A 25,898-nucleotide genomic window follows, 5' to 3' on the forward strand; every position below is an offset into this window, starting at 1 on the left:
AGTCCCCCTTAAAAATAGAGAAAAATCATATTTTCAGCCCTGATGTCTTCTTGTAGTATACAAAGTCATGACCCCTAAATAACAGCAAATAGTCATCCTAAAAACGTATACTAAAAGTACCAGTATAGTAATCTGGTAGTTTCATTGGGTTTTGTCTAAATTGGCCCCTGTATGTATGAATGTGAGTTAGGGACTTTAGATTGTAAGCTTCTTGGGAGCAGGGACTGATGTAAATTTTCAATATACAGTATTTGTATGTAAAGCATTGCATAAATTGATAGCGCTATATACAGTAAGTCCCTGTAACAAATAAAAAATCTACATACTGTACATTAATTATCCAATGGTTTTGCTTTTTGTAATTTAAAGTATATGTATAGGTACATTTTTGCTTGCTGCCTTTACTTCATGTCCTGAAGATGCAACACGTCTTGAAGATTCAAAGTGAGTAGAATTCCCTTCTTAGAGAGATGTCACAGAAACAGTTGTCCCCATTGAAAGATGTTCTGTTTCCTCTTGTTTTGTTGGCAAATTTTTATAATTTCCCCCACATTCTGTTTTAGTGACAGTAGTCACCAGAATATATAGAGATGGTAATCTCCCCAGCAGTGACATAGACCGCAATAAAAATATGATACAGAATCTAAAGCTCCATTCACACTTGAGCGTATTGTTTTCAGGCGTTTTTTCGGGCGTTTTTCAGGCATTTTTTTGGGCGTTTTTTGCAGGTGTTTGGTGGCAGTCATTGACATCTAAAAAACACTTGTAATCTGCCAAAAAAGAAGCTCATGTACTTTTTGGAGCTTCAGGCGACAAAACGCTTATGTGAATAGGGACCATTGAAATTAATGGGATTTTGCTTGTTAGGTGTTTTGAGACTTCAGAGATGAGCAATTTACGAGCTGAAAATGCTCAGGTGTGAACATGGCCTAACTCTTCCCCATTATATCCAAAAACAAAAAAAAAATGCAGTTACATACACTTCTAACTAGCTAACTTCCATGCAATAAGATGCAAATGAATGCAGATGTGTTTTTTTTTTTTTTTTTTCCATATATAATTAGATGTGTTTTTTAAATTCAAGCATTTAAAGTATTAGAATTTGCCTTGACATCGTCCTCTTTTCAGTCTTGTGTACAGCAAGGCCCAAGCTGTGAGAGCGAGACAAAGTACAAGGAACCCAAAAGCTGTGGTGCAGTGCTTGTGTATGAACAAGGAACATACTGATTGGAGGAGAGAAAAAAAGTGATAGAGAGCTGACCTCATCACTCTGCTGCTTCTCCCTTTACTGCCCAGTCATGGGCTGGGGGGGAGACACAAGACCTGTGTTACTTAATTTTTCATACTGTACAGTATATGCTTCATCAGTGTGTTTAGCTGTTTTCCCAGAGTTCAGTTTAAAGTGTAGCTAAAGCCCAAACATTTGTGTAGCTTTGGATAGGGCATTAAAGACGTAAAGCTCTTCCATTACAAACTCTTGGGGTTCAAGAATATTTTTTTTATCTTTCTATTTGATCCTATATTTAAAAAAAAAAAAATATGGATAATGTAACCTACTAAAATTTAGATGACCTTTTCCAGAATATGTGAATGTGAATTTTAGATGTGAAAGTGCAGAGCAGCAATTGGTTGTGTTGGATGTTGCATTAGGCCTCTTTCACACATACGGTCCATTTGTCCGTTTTTTCATCCATCCGTTGACGGATGAAAAACGGACATAAATTTATCTCTATGTAAAAACGGATGACAACGGATGATCATCAGTTAACATCCGTTTTCATCCGTTTTCTTCCATCAATGTCCGTTTTTTTTAACGAATGAATGCCCTATTTTTCATCCATCAAAAAAATGGATCGGACGAAAAACGGATGACAACGGATGAAAAACGGATGACAACGGATGAAAAACAGATAACAACTGACGAAAAACTGATGAAAAACGGATGACAACTGATGAAAAACGGATAAAAACGGATGAAAAACGGATGAAAAATGGATAAAAAACGGATGAAAAACTGATACAATTGACATGACTGAACTGATAAACTGAACGGACCATATGTGTGAAAGGGGCCTTAGAAGTGATTGTTAACATGTGCATATGATAGTGCAATTCTACATATTAATCTCTAAGGCAGTCAGGGAAATGGACACTAAAAGCTCATATTTAAAATGATTTTGATTGGTCAAATTGCACATTTTTTTTGTAATGTAAGATGAGATATATGAGAGTCTATTACATATAAATATGTAAGCATATTTTGCACTTGTGTGGCCAACTTTAGCCAGTCAATACCATTTGCATTACAAATGACTAGTAAGGAGACCCTCCCAAACTTCAGTTGACAAGGTGACAAAGCACTGGTGATTTTTACTCAGCCATGACTCAGACTTCAAAAGACACAGAAGATGTTGTAATACTTGGGATGTCTGGAACCAGGTCTGTTGGGGAACTCTGACTAAATGTTAACAAGTACAGTATTCAGCTTTCGGAAAGAAAGAAACATTATTTACCATAAGTATCTGGCCTACATGGTAGAAATGTAATACTGCACATCTCAAAAATGCTTGTTTCTATCCCACTATATGGCACAATAATGATAATAATAATGAAAACATTTTTCTTTATTATCCATCTGACATGATACTATGCATATTCCCAATATTTATTTTATTGTGTAGTGTCATACACTTCTTACTGTTAAAGCTTAGCCTCTGGTCTCTGCTAATCTACTTTCACAGTGTATGTTACAAACAAGATTGTAATGCTCTCATAAAGACATTGAAATGTAAAATGATGAACATTTCTTGGCTGGTTGATACAAGGAACCCAACTTGCTTTCCAATGAATGTGATATGAAGAAAGAGGTGCTCCCATATATAGAAATTATTTTGATAACATTTTATTTATTACAGGTACTATTTACACAGCGCTTTACATATATATTGTACATTCACATCAGTCCCTGCCCTCAATGAGCTTACAATCTAAGGTCCCTATCTCACATTTATACATACACATACTGTCGCCAATTTAGACAGGAGCCAATGAAACTTACCAGCATGTCTTTGGAGTATGGGAGGAAACCGGAGTACCGGAGGAAACCCACGCAGGCACAGGGAGAACATGCAAACTCTAGGCAGGTGGAGCGCTGGCTAGGATTGAACGGATGACACTAGTGCTTCTAGGTAGATGTGCTAACCTCTTGCCACTGTGCTGCCCATCTTACTTTGAAATGAGCACTTGTAGGTGGCCTTGGTGGGACCTACATAATGTAATGTATACTGTTAAAGTAAAGCTGAATTCCATAAAAATGAGATGCCTTTCCTTGCAGTAAGGCTGCTCCTACACTACGAGAGTTAAAGTAGAAGTCCACCCTAACACTAAAATTCCTGCATCTACAGACATCCATGATCTAACACTATACCTATCTAGCCCTGTAAAGAAGAAATCACTATACATACCTTTTTTGAAGCCGATCCGACCCGATCCCACTCTGAGCTGTCAGCGGCGGCTTCGCTGTGAAGGTGGCTGCAGAGGACACAGCTGACAACAGAAGCCCCATAGTAAGTCTATGGGTGACGTCACTTCCCATTCATTTCACAACCATTGTCGGTTGTGTTCTCTGCAGAGCTTCTGCCACTGGAGACAGGATCAGATCGACTTCAAAAAAGGTATGTATACTGATTTCTTCTTTACAAGGCTAGATGGGTTAGTGCTAGATCATGGAGATCTGTAGATGCAGGGATTTTAGTGTTAGGGTGGACTTACAATTTAATTGCTCATTTAGTCTAGGAGCTAAGAGCACTTTTACTTATCTGATTATCCACTCCCCCAGCAAATAGTACTCCTCTTTACTTCTCTGCATCCCCATATCAAATGCAGGGCTATGGTCCCTGCATCAGTCTTGAACACTTTAGAAGGCCTTAGACTGCCAAAGCATAGGCACGATGAGGCTGTAGGGACTGGTCTAGCAGCACACAGGAGCTTGCTGCACCAGGGTATCGGGTAAGTAAAAGTGCTTTTCCTAGCCCGCTAGAGATAAATAGGCAGTTAACTCTTATAGTGCAGGTGTAGCCCCACTGCAGGAGAGGACTTTTCGTTTGCCCAGAGTTCAGCTTTAACACAGCTCCCCCTAAAGCAATACTTCTTTTTTTGCACTGGTTATTACATTTGTGTTTCGATTTGTGTTAATTTTCAATTTCTAACTTCTATTCTAATTTCAATTTTTTTTCAACTTATCTTTCTTAAAACTTTGGGGTATTTCTTGCTTTGGCACTTTACAACAGGGCTCCTTCTAACAGCGGGTTTCTAAACAAAAATACATAGGTACAGCATTGTCCCACTACAGTGTTAAGACTACGGAACCGCTCATTCTCAATGTCTCTTCCTCCAGACAGTTTTAAATATCTATGTGTGGACAGGTACATAATGCTTTGAGGCACCTCCTAATGTGTGACATTATTACATGTGTCATTAATAATGACCTTGTAATTTTTTTTTGTGTTATGCAGTTTAACTACAAAAATTAAACTTGTTCTCCCTGGTGAAGAAGTACTAGAGAGGATATGATAGCAATATAGAAATCTCAGGGTGGTGACCGTATCATTGGGAGAAAGCTAGGCCTCTTAAGAAGTCAAAGGCCACACAATGTTGTTGGATGAGAAGCAGTTCAATCAAATTGTAATTGAAATTCTTTACTGTTAGAGCAGTAAGGATGTGGAACTCCCTTCCACTGTTAATGCTGTAAGCAGAAAATGAGGATACTTTTTAGATGTGCTTCTCAGTGAACACAATATACAGGGATTTGAAAATTGGTATAAAAAGTACACACAACTAGGTTGAAGCAGAGTGATCGGTGTCTTTATTCAAACTCGCCAACTGTGTACCTGTTCCAGGCCAGTACACCCGGCCTCACTGCACTTCTCCTTCCTTTCCCTAACTTTTCACACTTCTCCCTGCCATTTCCCCTCTTTCCACTACCTGTCACTTTGATTTCTTTGTCTTTCCTTTTCTCCCTGTCTCCCCTACCAGTCGATGTAACTTTCTGTCCTTTGTTAAAACAATAAAAACCTATTGAACTTTTTATTCTTCCATGTTGGTGAATCCCTAAAGTAGAACTTCGGGTACAACACCTATGAACAAAGAAGGGAAGATCCTGATGGTTGCACTCTGGTAATGAAATCCCTATTATTGCATTAATTTCCAAGAAACATATCATTCACAAGCAAATACCATAGATAACAGTGGGAGACAAAAGGTTGACGCGTTTCACGCCTGTCTCAGAGCCTAATAATAAAGAGGTGGGGATTAAGTGCTGAGACAGGCGTGAAACATGTCAACCTTTTGTTTCCCACTGTTATCTAGGTGCTTATGAGTGATGTGTTTCTCGAAATTTTCTATAAAAAGGTGGTTTTATTACCAGAGTGTGGGAGGTTATGTAGTAACAGATTGACCTGGAGCAGTGTTGTTCTGTCACCTATGAGTAGGAAAGGAAAAGGAATTCTGTCAGAATTTTATTGCTCTCTGTATTCAAGGGAATTTGATGACTGCATACAAAAATGAGCTGAAATCTCTCAACATGGATGTTCACAACAATAAAAATATTACAGAGATTCTGAACCTTTCCCACTGTACGAAAAAAGGCTATGTCCATCTACCCACTTAGAAAATTTTCCCACACTTCCTGTCCTGGTGACAATAAAGGATAAAGGAAATTTTTCCAAACTGGAGGTAAAGACATCAATAAACACCTGAAACTGATTTTACCACTTCCCCACTTTACCCAAAGTAGAAACAAGTTTTAGTTGGGGCACCAATGATCCACACAAAATATCAGAGTTAACATTAAATGACAGCTCAAAACACCTAGTGTAGGTTCCCATGTGTTCAACTAACTACTGGAATAGAATATCCTGTGTTCAATCATCACAGAAATAGTGCCTGTATGTAGGAGCCAAGAAACACATGATATAACATAATGTTACTTTTAATCTTCATAACACCATCACACAATTCATACATTTATTTTATCCTCGTATGAGTTCCTGAAAAACATAAAAGTAAGAAATAATCCAGGCTACCTTCACTTCAAAAGACAGAAACTTTCATTTCCTTCCCTTAGGCATGCCGGATTATTTGTGCATATTTGTGTTATCATAGATAAATATATGACTTTTACTTCAATGACAGCGAAAAGTAGGTCTTTTACAAGTTGATGTAAATTTTAGATCTGAAAGATACTGTGGCTCCTCCGGAAAATAGGAAACCAGAGGTGGTTATGTTGTCGGCACTCCATGCTGCTGTAGAGGGATTCCAAAGTACAAGGGTGTGCATGAGGACTTTCTGTAGGATGCTACACAGGGAAAACTTTTTGGGTCAAGTGATTCGTAAAGAAGCTGGTCTGACACCACAGACCATTAAACACAATTTGTGATAACTAAGCAAATATTGTAATAGAAAATCAATCAGCGCAAAACAATTTTGAACGAATAAGCAGCTCAACACTCCAGGCCAAAATATCAAGTCCTAGTAAATACACATAATAAACAATAGTGCAGCGCTGAATTTAAAACGTTAAAAATAATTATTGTATATATTAAAGTTCATGGAGATCAAGACACAAAAGATGCCAGAAAGTGTCAGATTGTGCATCTAAAATCCTCATGTAGGTGCATCCGTGATAAGACCTTCCACTACAGGTGGTAATGGCCGTTCGTCTCACTAAATGGGCCCCTGAATCAATCAGACATGTCATACACACATTCTCATACAGGATAATCATATGGAGCGAAGGTGCCTGAAACAATCTCCTATTAATGACGATTGGCAGAGCAGGCTGAGATGGATATGCTTATGCACCAATAAAAACTTGGATAAAGCCACAAGCCAAAGCTCCAAATATCATCAAAGATACAAAAATGGGTAAAAAATATAGTGCTCTCTGTTGCAAAAACTTTAATTTGATAAAAAGAGAATAACACTTACAAGTTCAGCACTATAACCAAGTGGCAGGTATCAGAATATACAGTACAAACAAATCTAAAGGTGGCCGCGGGTGATGCGGCTCCTTCCTGTATGCGTTACGTCCCAGAGGACGGGACTTCGGGTACAGAGTCTCGTACAACATTCGCCTCTTATAGTAGGTCCTAAATCAATTGTGAGAGCAGAACGGCAAGACCAGGAAGTAACTGCACCGTTAAAAAGTGTGGAAACAAAACGCCTCCTCACGCAAAGAGTTACTATAGTAACAATATGCTTTCCCAACACAGCCAGGAAACAACTGCAGCCATCTAAATACCATGATCACGTAATTCAGTCTTATACAGAGATCATATATAATATAGTCTTGAATACACAATCAGGTTAAAAAAAAGTACAACGCCTGCAGGCATAGAAGCCAGTCAGAAAGGAAAAAAACCTATTCTCTGAGTGTGTGGGAGGATCAATCACCTCAAGGTCAAATCTATCACACAAAGAGGGAGCTTTTTGTAAATAAATTGTGGGCATGCTAGTTATAAAGGATCCCAAACCCTATCCCGTTTTAATATTGACCAATTCTTTTGGACTATTTTTTCTAATTTTTTGTATTGAACATTATAGTCCAGAATCAACTTGAAATTATTATTAGTTTACTCAACCTTGTTAGTATTAGAGACTAATGTATTTCTATCCATACTTTTCACTTTCTCAATCTCTCTATCTAAATTAGACCCCTTCTGTTGGAATCTGGATGGTAAGACTTGTGATTAGGAGATGAAATCATCTTCACGAGTGCAATTATGCCTCAACCTAATAAATTGTCCCCTCGGGATGTTACATAACCCTATGTTGACAACTTTCCAGGGGGATGTAAGCATTACGATCAGCGGGCTTAAAGTGATTGCACATCTTGAAGCAATCTCCAAGTCCAAAAAGATCATGCGCTCCACATTAATATTCCATGTAAGTGAGATATTTTTGGTGTTATCATGACACCTCTGTATAAAACATTCCAGACTCGGCATGACCCCTCCCAGATCATAATAAGATCATCAATATATCTCCTGTAACAGGTGAGCACAGGGGGATGGTCTTTGAAAACAACCTCTTCCTCTCAATGGGCCATAAAGAGATTGGCCACACTAGAAGCAAACTCAGCCCCCATCGCCACACCTCTGGTCTGCAAAAAAAATTGTCTGTCATACCAGACATAATTCCTTGACAGACAAAAACTCAAGCTACTCAGGTAAATAAGCAGACTGACATTGCTGGCCACGTTCGAATATGTAAAAATGGAAAATACAGTTACTAAAATTAAAGCGGAGTTCCGGGCAAACCTTTTTTTGGGTATAAAAATACCCCTAGGACAGTCAGGGCTAGTGCATTTAGGTAACGATAGCCTCTGAACTGTCCCCTGCTTAGTGAACCTGTAAGAAGAAAAACTTACCTTGAAACTTTCTTGTCCAGCGCTGCCATCTGCGGTGTGGGCAGCTGAAGCTGGAGCATCCCTCATCGTGTCCCTCTTCCTGGATGTCGGAGTCCCAGAATGCCCTGCTCGTCACTTCCGTGGCAGGTGCGTCATCCCACAGCTGTTTCTGCGCATGCCCAGAAGCTGTTCTAATGCATTCAGCGTGGAATGACGCGCCTGCACCGGAAGTGACGAGGGACACCGGTGCAGGCGCATTGACTCCTGGGATTGATGACGCTCATCTCCCAGGAGTCAATGCAAAGGAGGAAGTGACGTCGGGGGCCGTGGCCGCAGGAGCAGAAAGTGGAAGGAAGGTAAGTTAATTTCCAGAAAAAATCAGGTAAGTGAAACAAAAAAAAAAAAAATAACTATCCAATTCTTTTTCAGGATCTTTTAATCTAACGGAAACTGCAAAGTTGAAAAATAGGGTGGAACTCTGCATTAATTGCACTCACAATCTGCTTTTTTTAAGCTTCAAAGACAAACCCCAATTTAAAACTAACCAGGCAACTATTTTTTTTTATATTCAGAGGGGTCCCCTCTGCATTTCTCTCAGTGCAACCAAATAAATAATAAAGTCTTAATCCTTAAACCAACAATATTCACCCCTGCTCCAACAGCCCAACAACAGCATCCTCCTTGTGGCATCTTTCAATTTGTTGGTCTTTGGCCATCTAGATTGGCCAGCCTTGGTTGATGTAACTCAAGCACCATGTTGGGAATGCATTTTAGGCTGGGAGTGCATCGGCTGTACGTACTGGGTGCCCTGTGCTCATATACATCACGATCTCTACATTCACTGTATGATTCTACATGTGCATTTGCACACTTTTTTAGTGAATTTTAGTGCATTTGCAGTGCATTCTTTGAAATATATTTTTCATTTATTTCCTTTTTTTTTTTTTCATTAAGTTGCATTTATATATGTTTCTATGCGTATCTATGTTTTTGGTGCATTTCCGTGCATTCATGCATGTTGTCAGTTTGCACATGTTAACATGCATTTTTGATGCTGAAAAATGCAGCACGTTGTAAACTTTTTAAACACACATGAAAGCACTTCAGTGGTTTAAACTAGGCTCATTGGATTACATTCAAAGGCCATTATGTTTTTAAAAAAAGATATGGCATTGGAAAACAGGAGAAAAAAAAAATAATTTCTTTAATTGTAACAGAAATGTAGTGTACTGTGAGGGTTCTTACATTTGTGGAAAATGTAGCAGATTTGTTTGGATACATAAAAATCGTTTGCTATATACAGAATGGAAATGTGTGGTTTTAATCATATAATAGGATCACATGGAAATAATAAATTAAAAGAAAATCAACTATGTAGAAAAAGTGTCTGCTTGCTTTTTTGAAATGCAGATGGATAAGATATGACTTTTTTTTTTTCAATTTGCATATTTCATTACTCATATGCCTCTTGGTGGATTTACTGTATCAGTGAGCCCACAGAAACAAAGCCCTTTGTTTGATGCATTCAGGAGTTTTGGTGCGCTTTCAGAGAGTGTACCAAACTCACAGGATATAATAGAAGTCTATAGCTAAGGACAGCAAACCCGCAGGTGCACTGCTCGGGACCCGCGGTGTGAGTAAACCGCAGCACATGAGTGTGAAAGCAGCCCTATACTATTATGCCCAGTGTAATGCTTCACACTGACCTTAAAATTTCTTCTTTCCTGCTGCTGGCCCCACTCTGGAGACTGCTAGCAGGGATAAGAGGTGGAATGCAGTTGGGATCATTCCGATGGGACAGGAGCCAGCACTACAAAGGAGGCATCAGCTTATGCGGCTCTTGCTCCCTACTACAGCCCCACCTTTACAAATAGTCCCTCTGCATTGCACTCTGTTTAATGCTCTGGAATGGCGAGTCAGCAAGCCCAGACATCTACCAATCACCTGTCTGCGATCTACAGGTTGCTGACCCCTGCTGTAAGTCATATCTATATAGAAGCTGAGTTATATAGTGTGTGTGTGTAATAAATGTATGTAATAAATATGTGTAATAAATAAACATTTTGCCCTATACCAGGTCAACGTGGAAAAATGTAGAAGTGTTGCTGAATAATAATACCCTAAACTGAAATCTAGGTTGAATCTAGGTCTGTTCTGTTATGGCTGTAATGGTTTCTGAAAAATCTGTAGTGTTCAACGAAAATTCAGATTTTGACTTGAAGGTCATTGTAGAACTCGCCTTTACAGGAGCAACTGAATTTTTTGATGGGCCCTCCTAGCCTTCCTAACTTTGTTCCACTCTGTAGCTGCACCCAACTACACACTGACCCACCAGTAGCAGAAAAAAAGCTTCAGGCCTTCACATGTTTTAAGGGTTTATTTACACAAGAATATGTGGGGAGAAGGTTAGGAGCACATAAATAGACAAAAGAAGCAAAAATGTATCCAGGCCTTCAGGTACCATCAATCAATAGACAAATCAATACTAAACCCCTTAAACCACAGAATTCTCCTAAAAGCAAAACTGATGATGGTTGCAAAATATAACAATCTCCCAATAATAGATTGTGCAATGGTCTGGCACACAGCAGCCCTGATCCCCCCTGGTGGTCGTGGCTCCTCCTCCCTGCCGAGTGCCCCCAGTAGCAAGCTTTTGCTACTTGAGCAGGCTCGCTCCTGAGCCACGCTCTGTGTGTCCATTCACATGGAGCTTGGTTCAGCCCCACCCTGCTCTCTCCTCATTGGTTAATGGACTGTGATTGACATTAGCAAAAAAGAGAGACCCGGGAGAGCCACTGCTTCTATGCACATCGCTGGATCAAGACGGGACTCTCGTAATTGGGGGGGGGGGGAGCTGCACCCAGAAGGTTTTTTACATTAATGCATAGGATACATTAGGTAAAAAACCTTAAGCCTTTAGGACAACTTTACTGCTCTACCTTGCATTATAACTGGACAAACAGGAATTCCTTCATAAAGTATATTACTGTAGCCAGTTGAACACAATATACTATTGCTTGTTCTTGTAAGACATGGAAGAATTTCACAAATGCTTTAGTATACATGTTTTTCTGCTTTAAGCAAGTTTATTCAAAAGCATGCATGAAGCTACAAGAGCCAAATTAAGGTGAATAGCTCAAAATGCTTTGATTGTTCATGAAATGATCATATAAAACATCCAACATGTTTCAGGGGCCAAAGTTGCTCACCCTTCATCAGGGCTTAGAGATTTTGACTGTGTTTAAGATGGACTCGATTAGCAGATGCCAGATAAATTTGTAGTCTTCTGCGTGGAATGATTTCAAAAAGGCAGATTATGCCAGTCACAAAAAAAAAAAAAAAGGCAACCATTTCAGTATGCTGTACAATGATGCAACTGTTAACGAGTCGTAAAATCTTGTACCGTGTTTCCCCGAAAATAAGACAGGGTCTTATATTAATTTTGGCTACAAAAATCATACTTGGGCTTATTTTCAGGGGATGTCTTATGTATTTACGGTATGTACAATTGACGATCTTAAAGTGATATATATATATATATAAATAAATATATATTCTGATCCTTTAAAGCATGATAGACAGCACAGTGCTTGTGCTGTGTCATTTAGCCCTCTCTATGTTCTAAAAAACCTGTAATAAAAAAATAAAATGTTAAAAAAAAGTTCTCTCCCCAACTCAGCTCAGAAGTCAGCAATTATGACATTCTGTAATCCCAAAAATAAACCTTGGATAAAGTCATTGTAAAATTATGTAATCGATTTTGTAAATAGATTATGTAATGTGCAGTGTGTCGCCTTTTGTAATTTTATTGTGGAAAATACCTTATTTACAGCACTGCTGGGCACTCATGTGACCCTCCGGAGCTCTTCTTTCCCTCTCCAAATACTGCAGACGGAGGGGCTGAGATCAATCCTTCTAGATTGTAAGCTCTAACGAGCAGGGCCCTCTAAATCCTCCTGTATTGAATTGTATTGTAACTGTATTGTCTTCCCTCATATTGTAAAGCGCTGCGCAAACTGTCAGCGCTATATAAATCCTGTATAATAATAATAATCAAGGATTTTAATAGAGCTTATTTTCAGGCTAGGGCTTATATTGCAGCCATCTCTGAAAATCATGCTAGGTCTTATTTTCGGGGTAGGGCTTATTTTCAGGGAAACAGGGTAGTAACAAAGATATATTGCCAGTGTACCCTTAACTTAAGATGTGCGTGTACAATTAAAAAAGAATTAACGGCCAGCACAGTAAAGAGATCTTTACTATTCAAATGTTTATTAGTAACTACCACATTTAGTTACAGCTTACATTAGTAACCACAATGCAGAAACAATTTCTGTCCAAAGGTCAAAAGAAATATGGGGCATTTTACAAAATCATGAGATTTGTCAAAAACTATTGTGCAAAATACAAAAAATTCTCATGATAGCTGGATATAATTTGTACCTGCCTCACTAATGTATTTATTTGTTTGTGGATCACTGTTCATTGATTGTATAAATTGCATGCTTGTCAAACCAACTGTGAGGGAACTCACCGTCACTGGGAGTGAAAGAGAGATACTTAATGGTTTGGATTGCTTCAAATGGGTTCTATGTTTACTTATGATGTGTATTGAACTTCAATGTCAGAGATAGGCTCTCCGTATTGTTTGTGTATTGAGGTGAGACGTGTATTCTGTTAAGCCTGTCTGTTCCATTGTTAAATGTTAATGAACTCACATATTGTTCTGTCCAGATGGCTAGATAATTAGTTCAGGTTAATTCTGTTTCTGTATACAATATCATCTGCATATGATAATGTAATCAGGCAACTCCTGACCTGTGTGTGGTAATCTGATCAGGAGGGGGATGTGCTCATGTGTGTATAAATTGAGTGTGAAACTGTTCAATAAAGGAGAAGATTCCAGTAAAAGTTAAGTTGTCGGCTAGCTTTGTATGGGGGCGGCTGGAAAATCTGATATCTACAGTGGGTACGGAAAGTATTCAGACCCCCTTAAATTTTTCACTCTTTGTTATATTGCAGCCATTTGCTAAAATCATTTAAGTTCATTCTTCTTCCTCATGAATGTACACATAGCACCCCATACTGACAGAAAAACACAGAATTGTTGACATTGTTGCAGATTTATTAAAAAAGAAAAACTGAAATATCACATGGTCCTAAGTATTCAGACCCTTTGCTCAGTATTTAGTAGAAGCCCCCTTTTGATCTAATACAGCCAGGAGTCTTTTTGGGAAAGATGCAACAAGTCTTTCACACCTGGATTTGGGGATCCTCTGCCATTCCTCCTTGCAGATCCTCTCCAGTTCTGTCAGGTTGGATGGTAAACGTTGGTGAACAGCCATTTTTAGGTCTCTCCAGAGATGCTCAATTGGGTTTAAGTCAGGGCTCTGCCTGGGCCATTCAAGAACAGTCACGGAGTTGTTGTGAAGCCACTCCTTCGTTATTTTAGCTGTGTGCTTAGGGTCATTGTCTTGTTGGAAGGTAAACCTTCGGCCCAGTCTGAGGTCCAGAGCACTCTGGAGAAGGTTTTTGTCCAGGATATCCCTGTACTTGGCCGCATTCATCTTTCCCTCGATTGCAACCAGTCGTCCTGTCCCTGCAGCTGAAAAACACCCCCACAGCATGATGCTGCCACCACCATGCTTCACTGTTGGGACTGTATTGGACAGGTGATGAGCAGTGCCTGGTTTTCTCCACACATACCGCTTAGAATTAAGGCCAAAAAGTTCTATTTTGGTCTCATCAGACCAGAGAATCTTATTTATCACCATCTTGGAGTCCTTCAGGTGTTTTTTTAGCAAACTCCATGCGGGCTTTCATGTGTCTTACACTGAGGAGAGGCTTCCGTCGGGCCACTCTGCCATAAAGCCCCGACTGGTGGAGGGCTGCAGTGATGGTTGACTTTCTACAACTTTCTCCCATCTCCTGACTGCATCTCTGGAGCTCAGCCACAGTGATCTTTGGGTTCTTCTTTACCTCTCTCACCAAGGCTCTTCTCCCACGATAGCTCAGTTTGGCCGGACGGCCAGCTCTAGGAAGGGTTCTGGTCGTCCCAAACATCTTACATTTGAGGATTATGGAGGCCACTGTGCTCTTAGGAACCTTAAGTGCAGCAGAAATCTTTTTGTAACCTTGGCCAGATCTGTGCCTTGCCACAATTCTGTCTCTGAGCTCTTCAGGCAGTTCCTTTGACCTCATGATTCTCATTTGCTCTGACATGCATTGTGATCTGGAAGGTCTTATATAGACAGGTGTGTGGCTTTCCTAATCAAGTCCAATCAGTATAATCAAACACAGCTGGACTCAAATGAAGGTGTAGAACCATCTCAAGGATGATCAGAAGAAATGGAAAGCACCTGAGGTAAATATATATGAGTGTCACAGCAAAGGGTCTGAATACTTAGGACCATGTGATATTTCAGTTTTTCTTTTTTAATAAATCTGCAACAATGTCAACAATTCTGTGTTTTTCTGTCAGTATGGGGTGCTATGTGTACATTCATGAGGAAGAAGAATGAACTTAAATGATTTTAGCAAATGGCTGCAATATAACAAAGAGTGAAAAATTTAAGGGGGTCTGAATACTTTCCGTACCCACTGTATGTTCACGACTGGGAGGAAGTCGTATGCTGACGGAAGTCCACAAGTACAGTGTGGTTGCGGTTCCATTTCACCAACCTACTGCACCAAGCTGCTCTGAATGGTAGCCAGATCTGTTGTTGCTGAAATCATTTACCACTAGAATGCACCCCAATCATATGGTCTTCTGGACCTCATAATGTCAATGGTGATTAGAAGTCATATGATCTACAGTGATGGCACAATGAAAGCTCTAAATCTTCCATAAACATAAGAAGTTTCAGAACTCAGTCACAAAGAACTATTCCAGCATGACACGACATCTGTGAATGTATCAACCCCAACACAGCACATGGGACTAAAAAATACAACATCTTTTACTGATCTGAACTTGAAGTGCATTGTTGTCTATGGAGAGATGCACAAAGCTGTTTTAAGATCAAAATTACAGAGATGAGCACAGAGCTAGAAAATAAAAATAGAAAATGTACATTTGAGTGCAGGAATTTAAGTGCATACGTGTGGATCCACATATGTACGTGCATATACATACATATGTTGAAACACTGGCAACTAGAAGAGGGTGAAGAAGAATTCTATGTATGTATATGCATACACACATTTGCGTGCCTATACGTGTGTATACGTAAGATCTTAACAGAACATTTTACTTGGGATCTTTCTGTTAACAACAACCTGAGTATAAACATCAGTACATTTTTACATCTTTGTGCAAGAGGCCTTAACATCTAAAAAAAAATGCTTGAATCTGAAATATTGTTTGTTTTTTATCGGGCCATGTAAGGCCACTCATAGGTGTTGATTTACTAAAGGAATATAGACTGTTCACCTAATGAAGTGATTTGATTAGTGTAAAGGGTGCAGCTATGTTCCCTTTCAATACCCAATCAGGTTAAAGGGAAAGAAAAATAACATGATTTTGCTTGCACAATTGGATGATTGCAATGAACGCAGCCTCGCCTTATTCAATAAGCTAAGTAAACATTCACTAAAAGGTGAAAGGTCTCTATTTCTTCAATAGATTAAACTAATAGAGCTGAATAGTTTTCAAGTCACCACAACTAATAGTGAACACTGTAATGCCTACTACACACGATGAGAAAATATGACAGAAAATACCGCTTTCAAATCGATCATGCAATAATCTGATCCTCAGTACACAGCTTTCGAGAGCTAATCACAACAGTTCATCCGAAATTATCATAATGGACAAACTCAAAATATTTTTTCATACAATACCAGAATGTGCGTTTTTTGTTTAATCAGTACAGTATGCATCTGAAATAAATCGGCGGAGCAAGACCACGCATGCTCAGAAAAGAAAGAATGCATTACAATACAATACAACACATTACACCACTTCCAAAGTTGTATTCTGTCGTACGAAAATTTTTGTAACTTTAGTAAACTCTTTATTTTCGATATTAGACTAGCATGCAAAAAAAAAAAATGGACGATCATTTGTCCGATAATCTCCTTGTGTGTACAAGGCTTAAGCATGGGTTTAATGTAATAGACGAACTCACAAGTTAAGAACTGAAGCTCATTACACTTGACATAATATGCTATCTCTATAAGGGATGGATGTTGCAGCCAGGTGTGCATGGAATACATTAACTTTACATGTACATCCTGCAATAAATATGATTTGGCAAACAGAAGAACATTTTGTGTTATCAAGTCCAGCTGGAAAAGCATATACACTGAACTGAATGTTCCTATCACTTGCTGTTTCTAAGAAATCATATTTCCTACATACAGAGCAAAGGAGGTCAAATGAATACATTCCTTTATGTGTAAGTGTTTGAATGTAACATTTTACTTTTCACATTGTCACAGTAGCCATATTTTAAATAAACGAATGCCATTCATAAAAAGTAAAAAAAACATATGTTAACAATAATTGAAATAGTTGACATTGTATTGACATTTACTGTGAAGCAGACCAGTGTTCTATGTTATAAAACATGATAGGGTAATAGGCGCTTTTGCCATTGTCAGAAACTCAGCAGAATGTAGGAAAATACCTCTCCAGGGTTTTGGGTTTAAATTACCAAAAGAGTAGAGAATGTTCACTTTGCAAAGTACATTTTCACCTATCTAAGGCCCCTTTCACATGGGGCGGATCCATTTCACGGACTCCTTTTGCTCAGTGGTGATCGCTCCTTTGATCCCCGCTGAGCAGGTGAATAACAGGTCCGTCTCTGCTCTAATCTATGGAAGTTCGGATGCAAATAGACCTCCTGTCCGTTTTCATCAGATCAGACCCGCTGGACAGATGGCGAACGTATCCTCATCCATCTGTTTTCAGCGGATCTTGTCGGACCGGATGCCAGGCGGGTTTCAGCGGACACATCTATGCTGACATCCACCTTCCTATAGAGTAGAATGGGTGGCCCGATCAGGTCCGCCTGAAAAACAGACCGGTGGACCTTACCGGTCCGATCTTGTGAAAGCGACCCCAGTAAAGGAGGTGAAGCTGTGGTCAGTTTACCCATCCAACCATATGCAAGCTAAAAGCCTGTTTGCTTGCACGTGAACAGGTGTTCTTTGCAAAGTGTATTTCATTTGCCCTAATTGCTAAATTAGGTTTAAATTCACTTTGCAAAGTGAACATTCTCTACTATTTTAGTAAATCAACCCTTTCTTCAGTAATTGTAAATTCTGATAAACTGCAAACTGTAATCAGTAGTTTGATTTGTTGCTGAAGTGAAATGCAGTTTGATTCTACCTACAATATTAGTACAATTGCCAAAATATTTGTTGTCTCGTTCTCTAAGATAACGAGCATTTGTGTAAGCTTATTTTATTAGGCTCCAAATCACATGGCAATCCCTGCACAACGCCCGATGCGCGTTTGGGTGCCACTATCCTTTAATGGCACCCCAAACGCAATGCGATTCTGACGTGATTGCCATACAACAGGATCATGTGGCAATTGCAGCTAACCGCTCCTTTAAAAATCCCGCTTGTGAAGCTTGTTGCCTGAAAGGGAGAAGGAGCTTCTTTTAAGGCGACAAATGCGCAAAGGGATTGCCCATTCAAGCGACATGCAAAATTGTGTGTAAATTGCTCAATCAAAGTCGCAAGTGGGAGCCCTAGTTCCCACTACGCTAGCGTGTGAATGCAGCCTTACTCTGACAATTGTCAATGAAAGAAATATTTTTGACAGGTGTACATCGTATTACTTTGTATGTATGTATATATATATATATATATATATAGATCTGTTCACGTCACTGCCATTTGTTATCAATGGTGCCCCAGCACATTACCATGCATTGTGGTACGCTGTGTCAGAAAAAAATGGTGCATGTCTGCTTTTTGCTCTGTTGTAGTGCAATGAAAGCTCATTCATTTGAATGAACTGTCTTAACATGACACATGTAAAAGCACAAACAAGCATGTATTAATGCACAATCAACACAGGTTTGAAAAGACCCTTATCAATATGTACAAAAGTATTACAGGTATATTATTTGTGCAAAACTCAGTTAAACATTTAGAAGCTCATTTTTTTTTTTCAATAAAAACTACATAAAGACAGAGCAATATAGTACATGGCATTATATTGTTTTTCTCATTTTTTTTAAAAAATGTTGCCATAGAAAAATGACAGCTATTCTGACTGGCTACTATGGATAACTGCTCTACATTCTTTTAGCGCAGTCACCCCAACATCCCCCATGTAGACATGCCTGATTCTTACCATTCTGAAGGTATCGCATGCCATAGCCTGGCCTCCGCCTCAGGCTTTCTCTTCTCCTCTCATAAGTATCAAAGTAGTTTTGATAGCGATTATCTTCACTGTATTTATAGGGATTGTATGGGTCATCACCTTGGAGTCCTTGTGTCACATCCTGTCTGATGCTATTGACTGCTGTAGCATTGACTGTCTGTGGCTGCTGCCTATTAGATGGACGAGGTGTACTTTGATGTCTTGCTCTAATAGCATCCTCTCTGGTCCTCTGTTGTCCTGTAGCATCACCCAAACGGCTTCTTGTTCTCGATGCATGGAAGGAAAGCTGACCAGAAGAGTCTCTTAGCCTTTGGGGGTTAGTCTGTTCTAAGCCCGGAGTTTGATTGTTAGCAGGAATAGAAGACTGTGGCCTTCCAGGTTCAGATAAGGATGTACTGGTATGATTTCTGGCACTTAGCAATAGTATTGACCTGCTAGGTGTACTTTCAACAGACTCTCTTCTCCTGGGAGGTTGGTACTCTGAGCCTTGGCTGAGCAGGCTGTAGACTCTTCCACTATTTTGCCATTGCACCCTATGCTTCCAAAAAGCACTGTGGCTACTCTGACTTCTAAACGTTTGACAGCTACCTTGCAAACTGCAGTAAAAGTAAACAGCAAGTTGCAGTAAAAATACACTGCCTATTGTGCAACCCATGGTCTATACTTTCAAAAACAGAAAAAATAAAGTAATAGATAAGAAGAAGTTGAAAGCTGAAAAAAACAAGCTTGGGATCTAAACTGAAGTGGTAGCTGCAAAGTTCCTAGTAGGGAGAAAGAAGCAAGACCCTTCTCATCTTTCTAATATTTTGCTGGTGCTAGTAATAACAAGTGGGGAGGGGGGCTGGGAGTAATGTTACCAGACCTCCCCTAAAACTGAAATTTTATAGAAAATGCAAGTGCTTGGGTTACACTGGAATCCATGTATCTCTACTGACATCAGTGAAACCCTGTAATGTAAATAGTGAATAAAGTTCTTCATTTCAAGGGGTGGTCTCTTGAGTGTACATGGGGGTTTTCAGAGTTTCCATAGCTTTTTTTTTTTCTTTGAACATAAAGAAAACGATTTCTGGCTGACTGCCCTTGTGCTATTTATTCACGTTATAGACTTAGAACGTGCAATTTGACATATCATCCAGATCTGTTTAAACTCCTGAGCTCACACAGAAATGCACACTGAGGCTACAGAGTGTACAATGTGCAGAGTACATCCTGAGGTTCCTGTGCAGACAAAGGTGAGGACACTCTATTACACACTGCTCATCCTGGAGGTAATTGTCAAGGAAAAAGACTAAATCCAGACACATCTGGCAGCTTAGAACTGCCAAGGTATGCTGGAAACACTGTGAACTTTTTTTTTTGTTCCCTTTTTCTTAGAAATATTTCCTCAGGGATAGAGTCGAATTCATAAAAATTTTGGTATGGTGATGAAAATTGTTCTAAACCTGACTTTATTCTTTTTCGTGTCCTTTTTTATTTTTTTTTTAGAAATGCTTTTTTAGTAAAGATGATAAATATCAAAAATTAATATATAAAAATTATGACTGCAACTAAACTAACATCTCAGTTCTGGAATACACTCTAGCATAATCTATGACCTGGTGGCCCCTTATTATGCTTAGGGGGGTTAATGGGGAGGTCTTGAAAAGCTTTTTCACTGTGTATGTTTCATTTTTGTCATTAGTCGATTAGGGAAGAAGATCATTGTGGATCCCTACAGTGCACTATTTGATTGGAAAATAGATGTACTATTGTCAAACATTTTTAATAAAATATCTACCTTACCTTGAGGCTACATTTACCTGCTGCCTCTTTGGGGTGTTTTCATCAGTCTGCACTTTGCATAGGGATGAATAGTTATGCATGTAAAGTGTATAAAAAAAGAGAGCAAATCACACCTTAAACACAGTGGGGTTGATTTGTCAAAGGAGTACAGCGTGTTCACCTTGCAAAATAAACATGCTCTACTCCTTTATTACTCAACCCTATTGCAATGTAACCTAAATTACTGTCAGTCTGGGGGAGGGAGAGGGGCATGTCCAAGATGGCGCCCGAAGCAGAGGCATAGTGAGAGAGCTCCGCTGACCTGTCAGGCAATTATCCTGTTCCCTGCAGCCCCGACAACTTTTGACTTCTTTGCAGTACTCCGGTTAGTTTCCTAACTTGCTATGACTAGAGGGCGCCCATCCTTACTGCCCCGGTAAACTTCGACGCTTCCCGCAACACCTACCGGCGTGAAAGCTTGGCCTCATGCGCCTTCCAACATGACGACTCAAACTGAGGACATGGACCCGGCGCATCGGAAACAGGACAACTTTGCTGCCCTGATGCGAGATCACACGGCATCCCTCCATACCCTCCGCACTAAGGTGAAGGGACTGGATTTCTGGGCCGAGGATTCTGAAAACCACAACAGGAGGAACAATCTACAAATCGTGGGGTTACCCGAGGGCTCTGAGGACCCTAATCCTACAGCTTTCACAGAGCAACTTTTTCGAACCCTGCTCCTCCAGGTGGACTTCTCACCGTTCTTTGTGGTGGAGCGCGTCAAGAGAATGCCAAAGGCCCGTGGAGCTCATGTTAACCTTCCCTTAAAGCGGAGTTCCTGAAAATTAAAATTTCGATAAAAATACCCCCGGGACAGTCAGGGCTAGTGCATTTAAGCAATGATAGCCTCTGAACTGTCCCCGGGTTCACATACCTTTTAGAAGAAATACTTACCTTGAAAATTTCTTGTCCAGCGCTGCCATCTCAGATGTGGGCAGCTGAAGCCTGCGTGTCCTCTTCGGTCCCAAAATGCCCTGCACTGGCCCCGCTCATCAGTTCTGCCGCAGGCGCGTCATCCCTGCACAGCTTCTGGGCATGCCCAGAAGCTGTTTAGCAGGGAATGACACGCCTGCGCCGGAACTGATGAGCGGGGCCGGTGCAGGCGCATTGATTCCTGGGAGCGATGACGTTCAGCTCCCAGGAGTCAACGCAAGAAGAAAGTGATGGCGGCCATGTCCCCAGAGGAAGAGGAAGTAAGGTAAGTATATTTTCTTTAAAAACAAGGTAAGTGAATAAAAAAAAAAATGTTTAATTATCCAATTCTTTTAGAGGTAATTTAGAGCAAGCGGACAGGGAAAAAATATTTTTCAGGGTGGAACTCCGCTTTAAGGTAAAGAGGCCTAAAATATAATATGCTGTTCCCGGCCCGCCTGAGGTTACAGGATGGTGAATCCCTTTGTTTCTTTACATCTCCAGAGGAAGCTTCTACATGGCTAGAGTCCTTACCTCGACGCTAGGGCCTGTTGGAATCTGTTATCCCCTTCTCTGTTATTTTTTCATCTGATAGATGAGACTACTGTGCTAGTTCCTGCTGCCATAGAGACTCTCATGTAAGCTCTGGAAGATCTATCATGGGCTATATTGCCCCAGGGAAATTGCTCTTGTCTTGTTTTGAATTTTTTATTTATTTTTTTCCATCCATTATATTTTATTTTCAGCTGCCCTTATCCTGCTGTCCTCTCGGCAAACAGACCTGCTCAGCTATACCCACCACTACTGCTGAATATGCCTGATGGTAATACCCTGACTAAATCTTTCTTCTCACCCAGGCATGGTTGTCACACACTCACTGGAGTTAGAGGGGTTGGGGAGAATGTTTTGTTACTACATGTGGTTCTGTTAAACTCTAGATTTAAGCGTTCCTTGGTATTCTCTTACTTAAAGAGGTATCACCCGCACATCTTCCAGGAAACACATCTCACTGGGGTAGGGTCTTATTACCATTCCATCTTTTCCTCCTATTCCCATTGGATCAGTATATTGATTCATAGGACCCTCCCCTTTGAGTTGCTAGATCTTTGCCTGGACTCGGACTGCCAGTATATGATTCTACATGCTATCTGTGACCGTATTGATGTAGTTATTGTTGGCCTGTATGTACCACCGCCTGCAGCAATAACAGTCCTACATAAAATTCAAGGTATCGTGGCTCAGTACCCTACTACTAATCTGATCCTAGCAGGGGACTTTAATACGCCCCCTAATCCTAGTATGGATAAATTACATCCGGGCCTGGCGGTCAATTCGGCTTTGTCCTGCTGGGCGGAGACATTTGTCCTGCTGGGCGGAGACATTTGGCCTGCATGATGCGTGGTGATGAAAGCTCCCCACTGTGCGACAGTATTCCTTGTCGCTCAGCCACGCATGCTACTTTCTCATGCATTGATCTGATTTACGTGAGCAACTCCTTGTTGTCCCGGGTGGTGGAGACTGCCATTTTGCCGTGTGGCATTTTGGACCATGCTCCAGTCCTAGTGGGCTTTGGTACTGACTCGGCCGCGGGTCAGGGACTGTGGAGAAGGAATGGAATCTGGCATCCTGATATCCGAAGCTGAAGCCAGTGCTCGCTGGAGGCGAGATACTCAACATACTCGAATACACTGGATAAGAGCACCTATTCTGACAAGCTGTCTGCCTACTGGGAGCTGGTGTTGCTTCGCGCATACTCTTGCAGACGCTTTCTTCTTTCCCAATCTCACTGTATATTTGAACAGGGAGATCATCCGGGCAGTCTTCTTGCCTGGTTGCCGGAGGAGCGGACGGGCAGTTCTTGCATTGCCAACATCAGGTCGTTAGACGGGGATTTAATCTCTGATCCTATACAGATTAATAAAATATTTGAGGAATACTATGCACATTTATACACATCCAGGGCGACCTATTTTCTAGAGGAGCTAGTGTGTGGGCTAGATATGGCTTTGTGAAAATACAGCAGATTATGCCATCTGGAATTCTGCTCTTATTTCCCACTTTGAGAACAGTTTCAGCTCCCCTCTTGGATGCTATTTAGATATTTACAATTGAAATACGCGGTGCAGGCGCAATTCCCTGAACCGGTCACCGTCGCTCCTCATGTGGTGGAGGGGTTGCTTATCACTCGTAATTCAGATTAAATCCTATCTTCAATATATCTCCGCATTACGTGTGGAGAGACTGATGGAGACCCTCTCCTATTCCAATCCTGGGGGTAAATATTCCTACCCTTTCAGAGGAGGAATGGGACTTGGGAATACAGCAGAAGATACCTACAGTAATCTCGTCCAGAGATAGATTTATCCGACTCAAATTTATACACAGAGCATACTCCGCTCTACAGCAGTTAGCTAGGATATATCTTACACACCCGGAGATGTGTCCTAAATGTCAGCAAGAGGTGGGGACGTATATCCATGTCGTTTGGGAATGTCCACTCCAGGATTTGTGGAGGGTGGTTGTGATGGACATTAATACGGCCGCAGATCTTTCTGTGCCATTGGACTCCAAAGTGCTTCTCTTGGGCATCAGTGACACAAGCTACGCATACAAAGCTACTATTATTTTATTTATGTTTCTATGCTAGTAAGGTTTTTCTACAAAATTGGAAACTTGCTGCTCTCCCTACGGTTGAGCAATGGCGCCTACTAGTTGACTTGGTTCTTCCTCTACATAAACTAACATATATGGGACATTGGATGTCCCCGGAAATTTGAGAAAAATCTGGAATGCATAGGTAGCGGCTGGATCTCTACACCTCTAAACTCATATCTTAAGTAGAGGACCTAGAGAATTATTTTGGTTGCCTCTTAAATGCGGCCTATTCAACATTTGCCGTTAATGGATTATCCCCACCGGGGAGCGAGAGAGGAAGAGTGTTCGATTTTGGTTCCCTTCTGGTTTGCCCCTCCTGGCATTCCCCCTAGTCTATAGCGCAAGGGATCCTCGGATATTTGATTATATGGTTCTTGAATTATTTTCTCCCTCCTTTGTAATGTCCAATAGGATGCATATGAATGTATGTGCACATTTTGAGTTCATGCGTAATGTACCTCATTGTTTTGTGAACTGATTTTATACGTCTTCTTCATCAATTAAACTTTTTTGTCAAAAAAAAAAAAAGTGAGTCAGTCCATCATAGTGATGACCTGGCTGCAATGCAAAGGAGTTGAAAGAGAAACGGCAAGTTTTGATACTTCTAGGAAGTGTCAGCGCTTTGCTTATCCACACAGCTATGTGTTTGGACATAGCAGCAGGAATCTGAAAGCTGCTACAGGTATTTAAGAACAGCTCTAGGTCACAGAAGTTTTTTTTCTGGCATGACAGAGTTGATTTAAAAATTTTCAGGAAAAGCAAATGATTTATGTGATTTGTGTATGGTTTTTTCACACTAAAAACTTAATATAACCATTAACCCCTTGAAGACTAAGCCTATTTTTACACTTGTTGCTTACAAGGTAAAATGAGTATTTTTTGCTAGAAAATTACTTAGAACCCCCAAATATTATATATATATATATATATTTTTTTTTTTTTTGCAGAGCCCATAGTGAATAAAATGGCAGTTGTTGCAATATTTTATGTCACACTGTATAATACACGGGAAAAAATGCACTTTCAGTAATTAAAAAAAAAACAAAACAGTAAGGTTAGCCCAATGTTTTTGTATTATGTGAAAGATGATGGTATGCCAAATAAATAGATACCTAACATGCTTTAAAATTGCACACACTCCTGGAATGATGACAAACTATGGTACTTAAAGATATCTATAGGCGACGCTTTAAAAAAGTCTAACGTATTCCAGTTTACAGTTACAGAGGAGGTCTAGTGCTAGAATTATTGCTCTTACTCTAACGATACCTCACATGTGTGGCTTGAACACTGTTTACAATTGCGGGCGCAACTTTTGTATGCATTCACTTCTGCACGCGACCACTGAGGGATGGGGCGTTTTACTTTTTTTCTTATTTATTTATTTATTTTACACTGTCGCTTTAAATTATTTATTTATTTATTTATTGATCATTTTTATTGCTCTCACAAAGAATGTAGACATCCTTTGTAACAGCAAACTTTTTTTAAGAGATCTGGGGTCTATAACACCCCAAATCCCTCCTTTGCACTTAAAAGCATTCAAAACGCCAAGCTTTAAGGCTCCATTAAACCGTAAAGGATGTCATGACATCGCTCCATGTTACTAGATCAGAGACCCGATCAACTGCAGGCATCACCCCGGTGCGAACCCTTGAAGCAGAAGGCCATATATTTGCATTACGTCAGCGTGAAGGGGTTAAACCTAAAACACTTCTTTGTTCTGTGGACTATTAAAGTGATATTGAACCCTCAGCT

At 40.2% G+C, this 25,898-nt stretch overlaps 1 protein-coding gene across 3 annotated transcripts in view; it reads right to left on the reverse strand.

The window, feature by feature from the left end:
- LOX (lysyl oxidase) overlaps nucleotides 1-25,898 on the reverse strand; it is a gene marked incomplete at both ends in the record, with an annotated part of 90,867 nt that overhangs the window by 41,866 nt on the left and 23,103 nt on the right. The window contains one exon of one of the 3 annotated variants that reach the window (XM_082253454.1): nucleotides 18,720-19,404. The exons of the other annotated variants lie outside the window; for them this stretch is intronic. Coding sequence (XP_082109580.1) covers nucleotides 18,720-19,404 — 685 coding nt within the window. Of the gene's footprint in view, nucleotides 1-18,719; nucleotides 19,405-25,898 lie in introns of those variants that run through there. 3 annotated transcript variants of the gene reach the window in all.

The sequence above is a fragment of the Pelophylax lessonae genome (assembly GCF_965119305.1).
Source record: "Pelophylax lessonae genome assembly, chromosome: 1".
NCBI classification, from domain to species: Eukaryota; Metazoa; Chordata; class Amphibia; order Anura; family Ranidae; genus Pelophylax; species Pelophylax lessonae.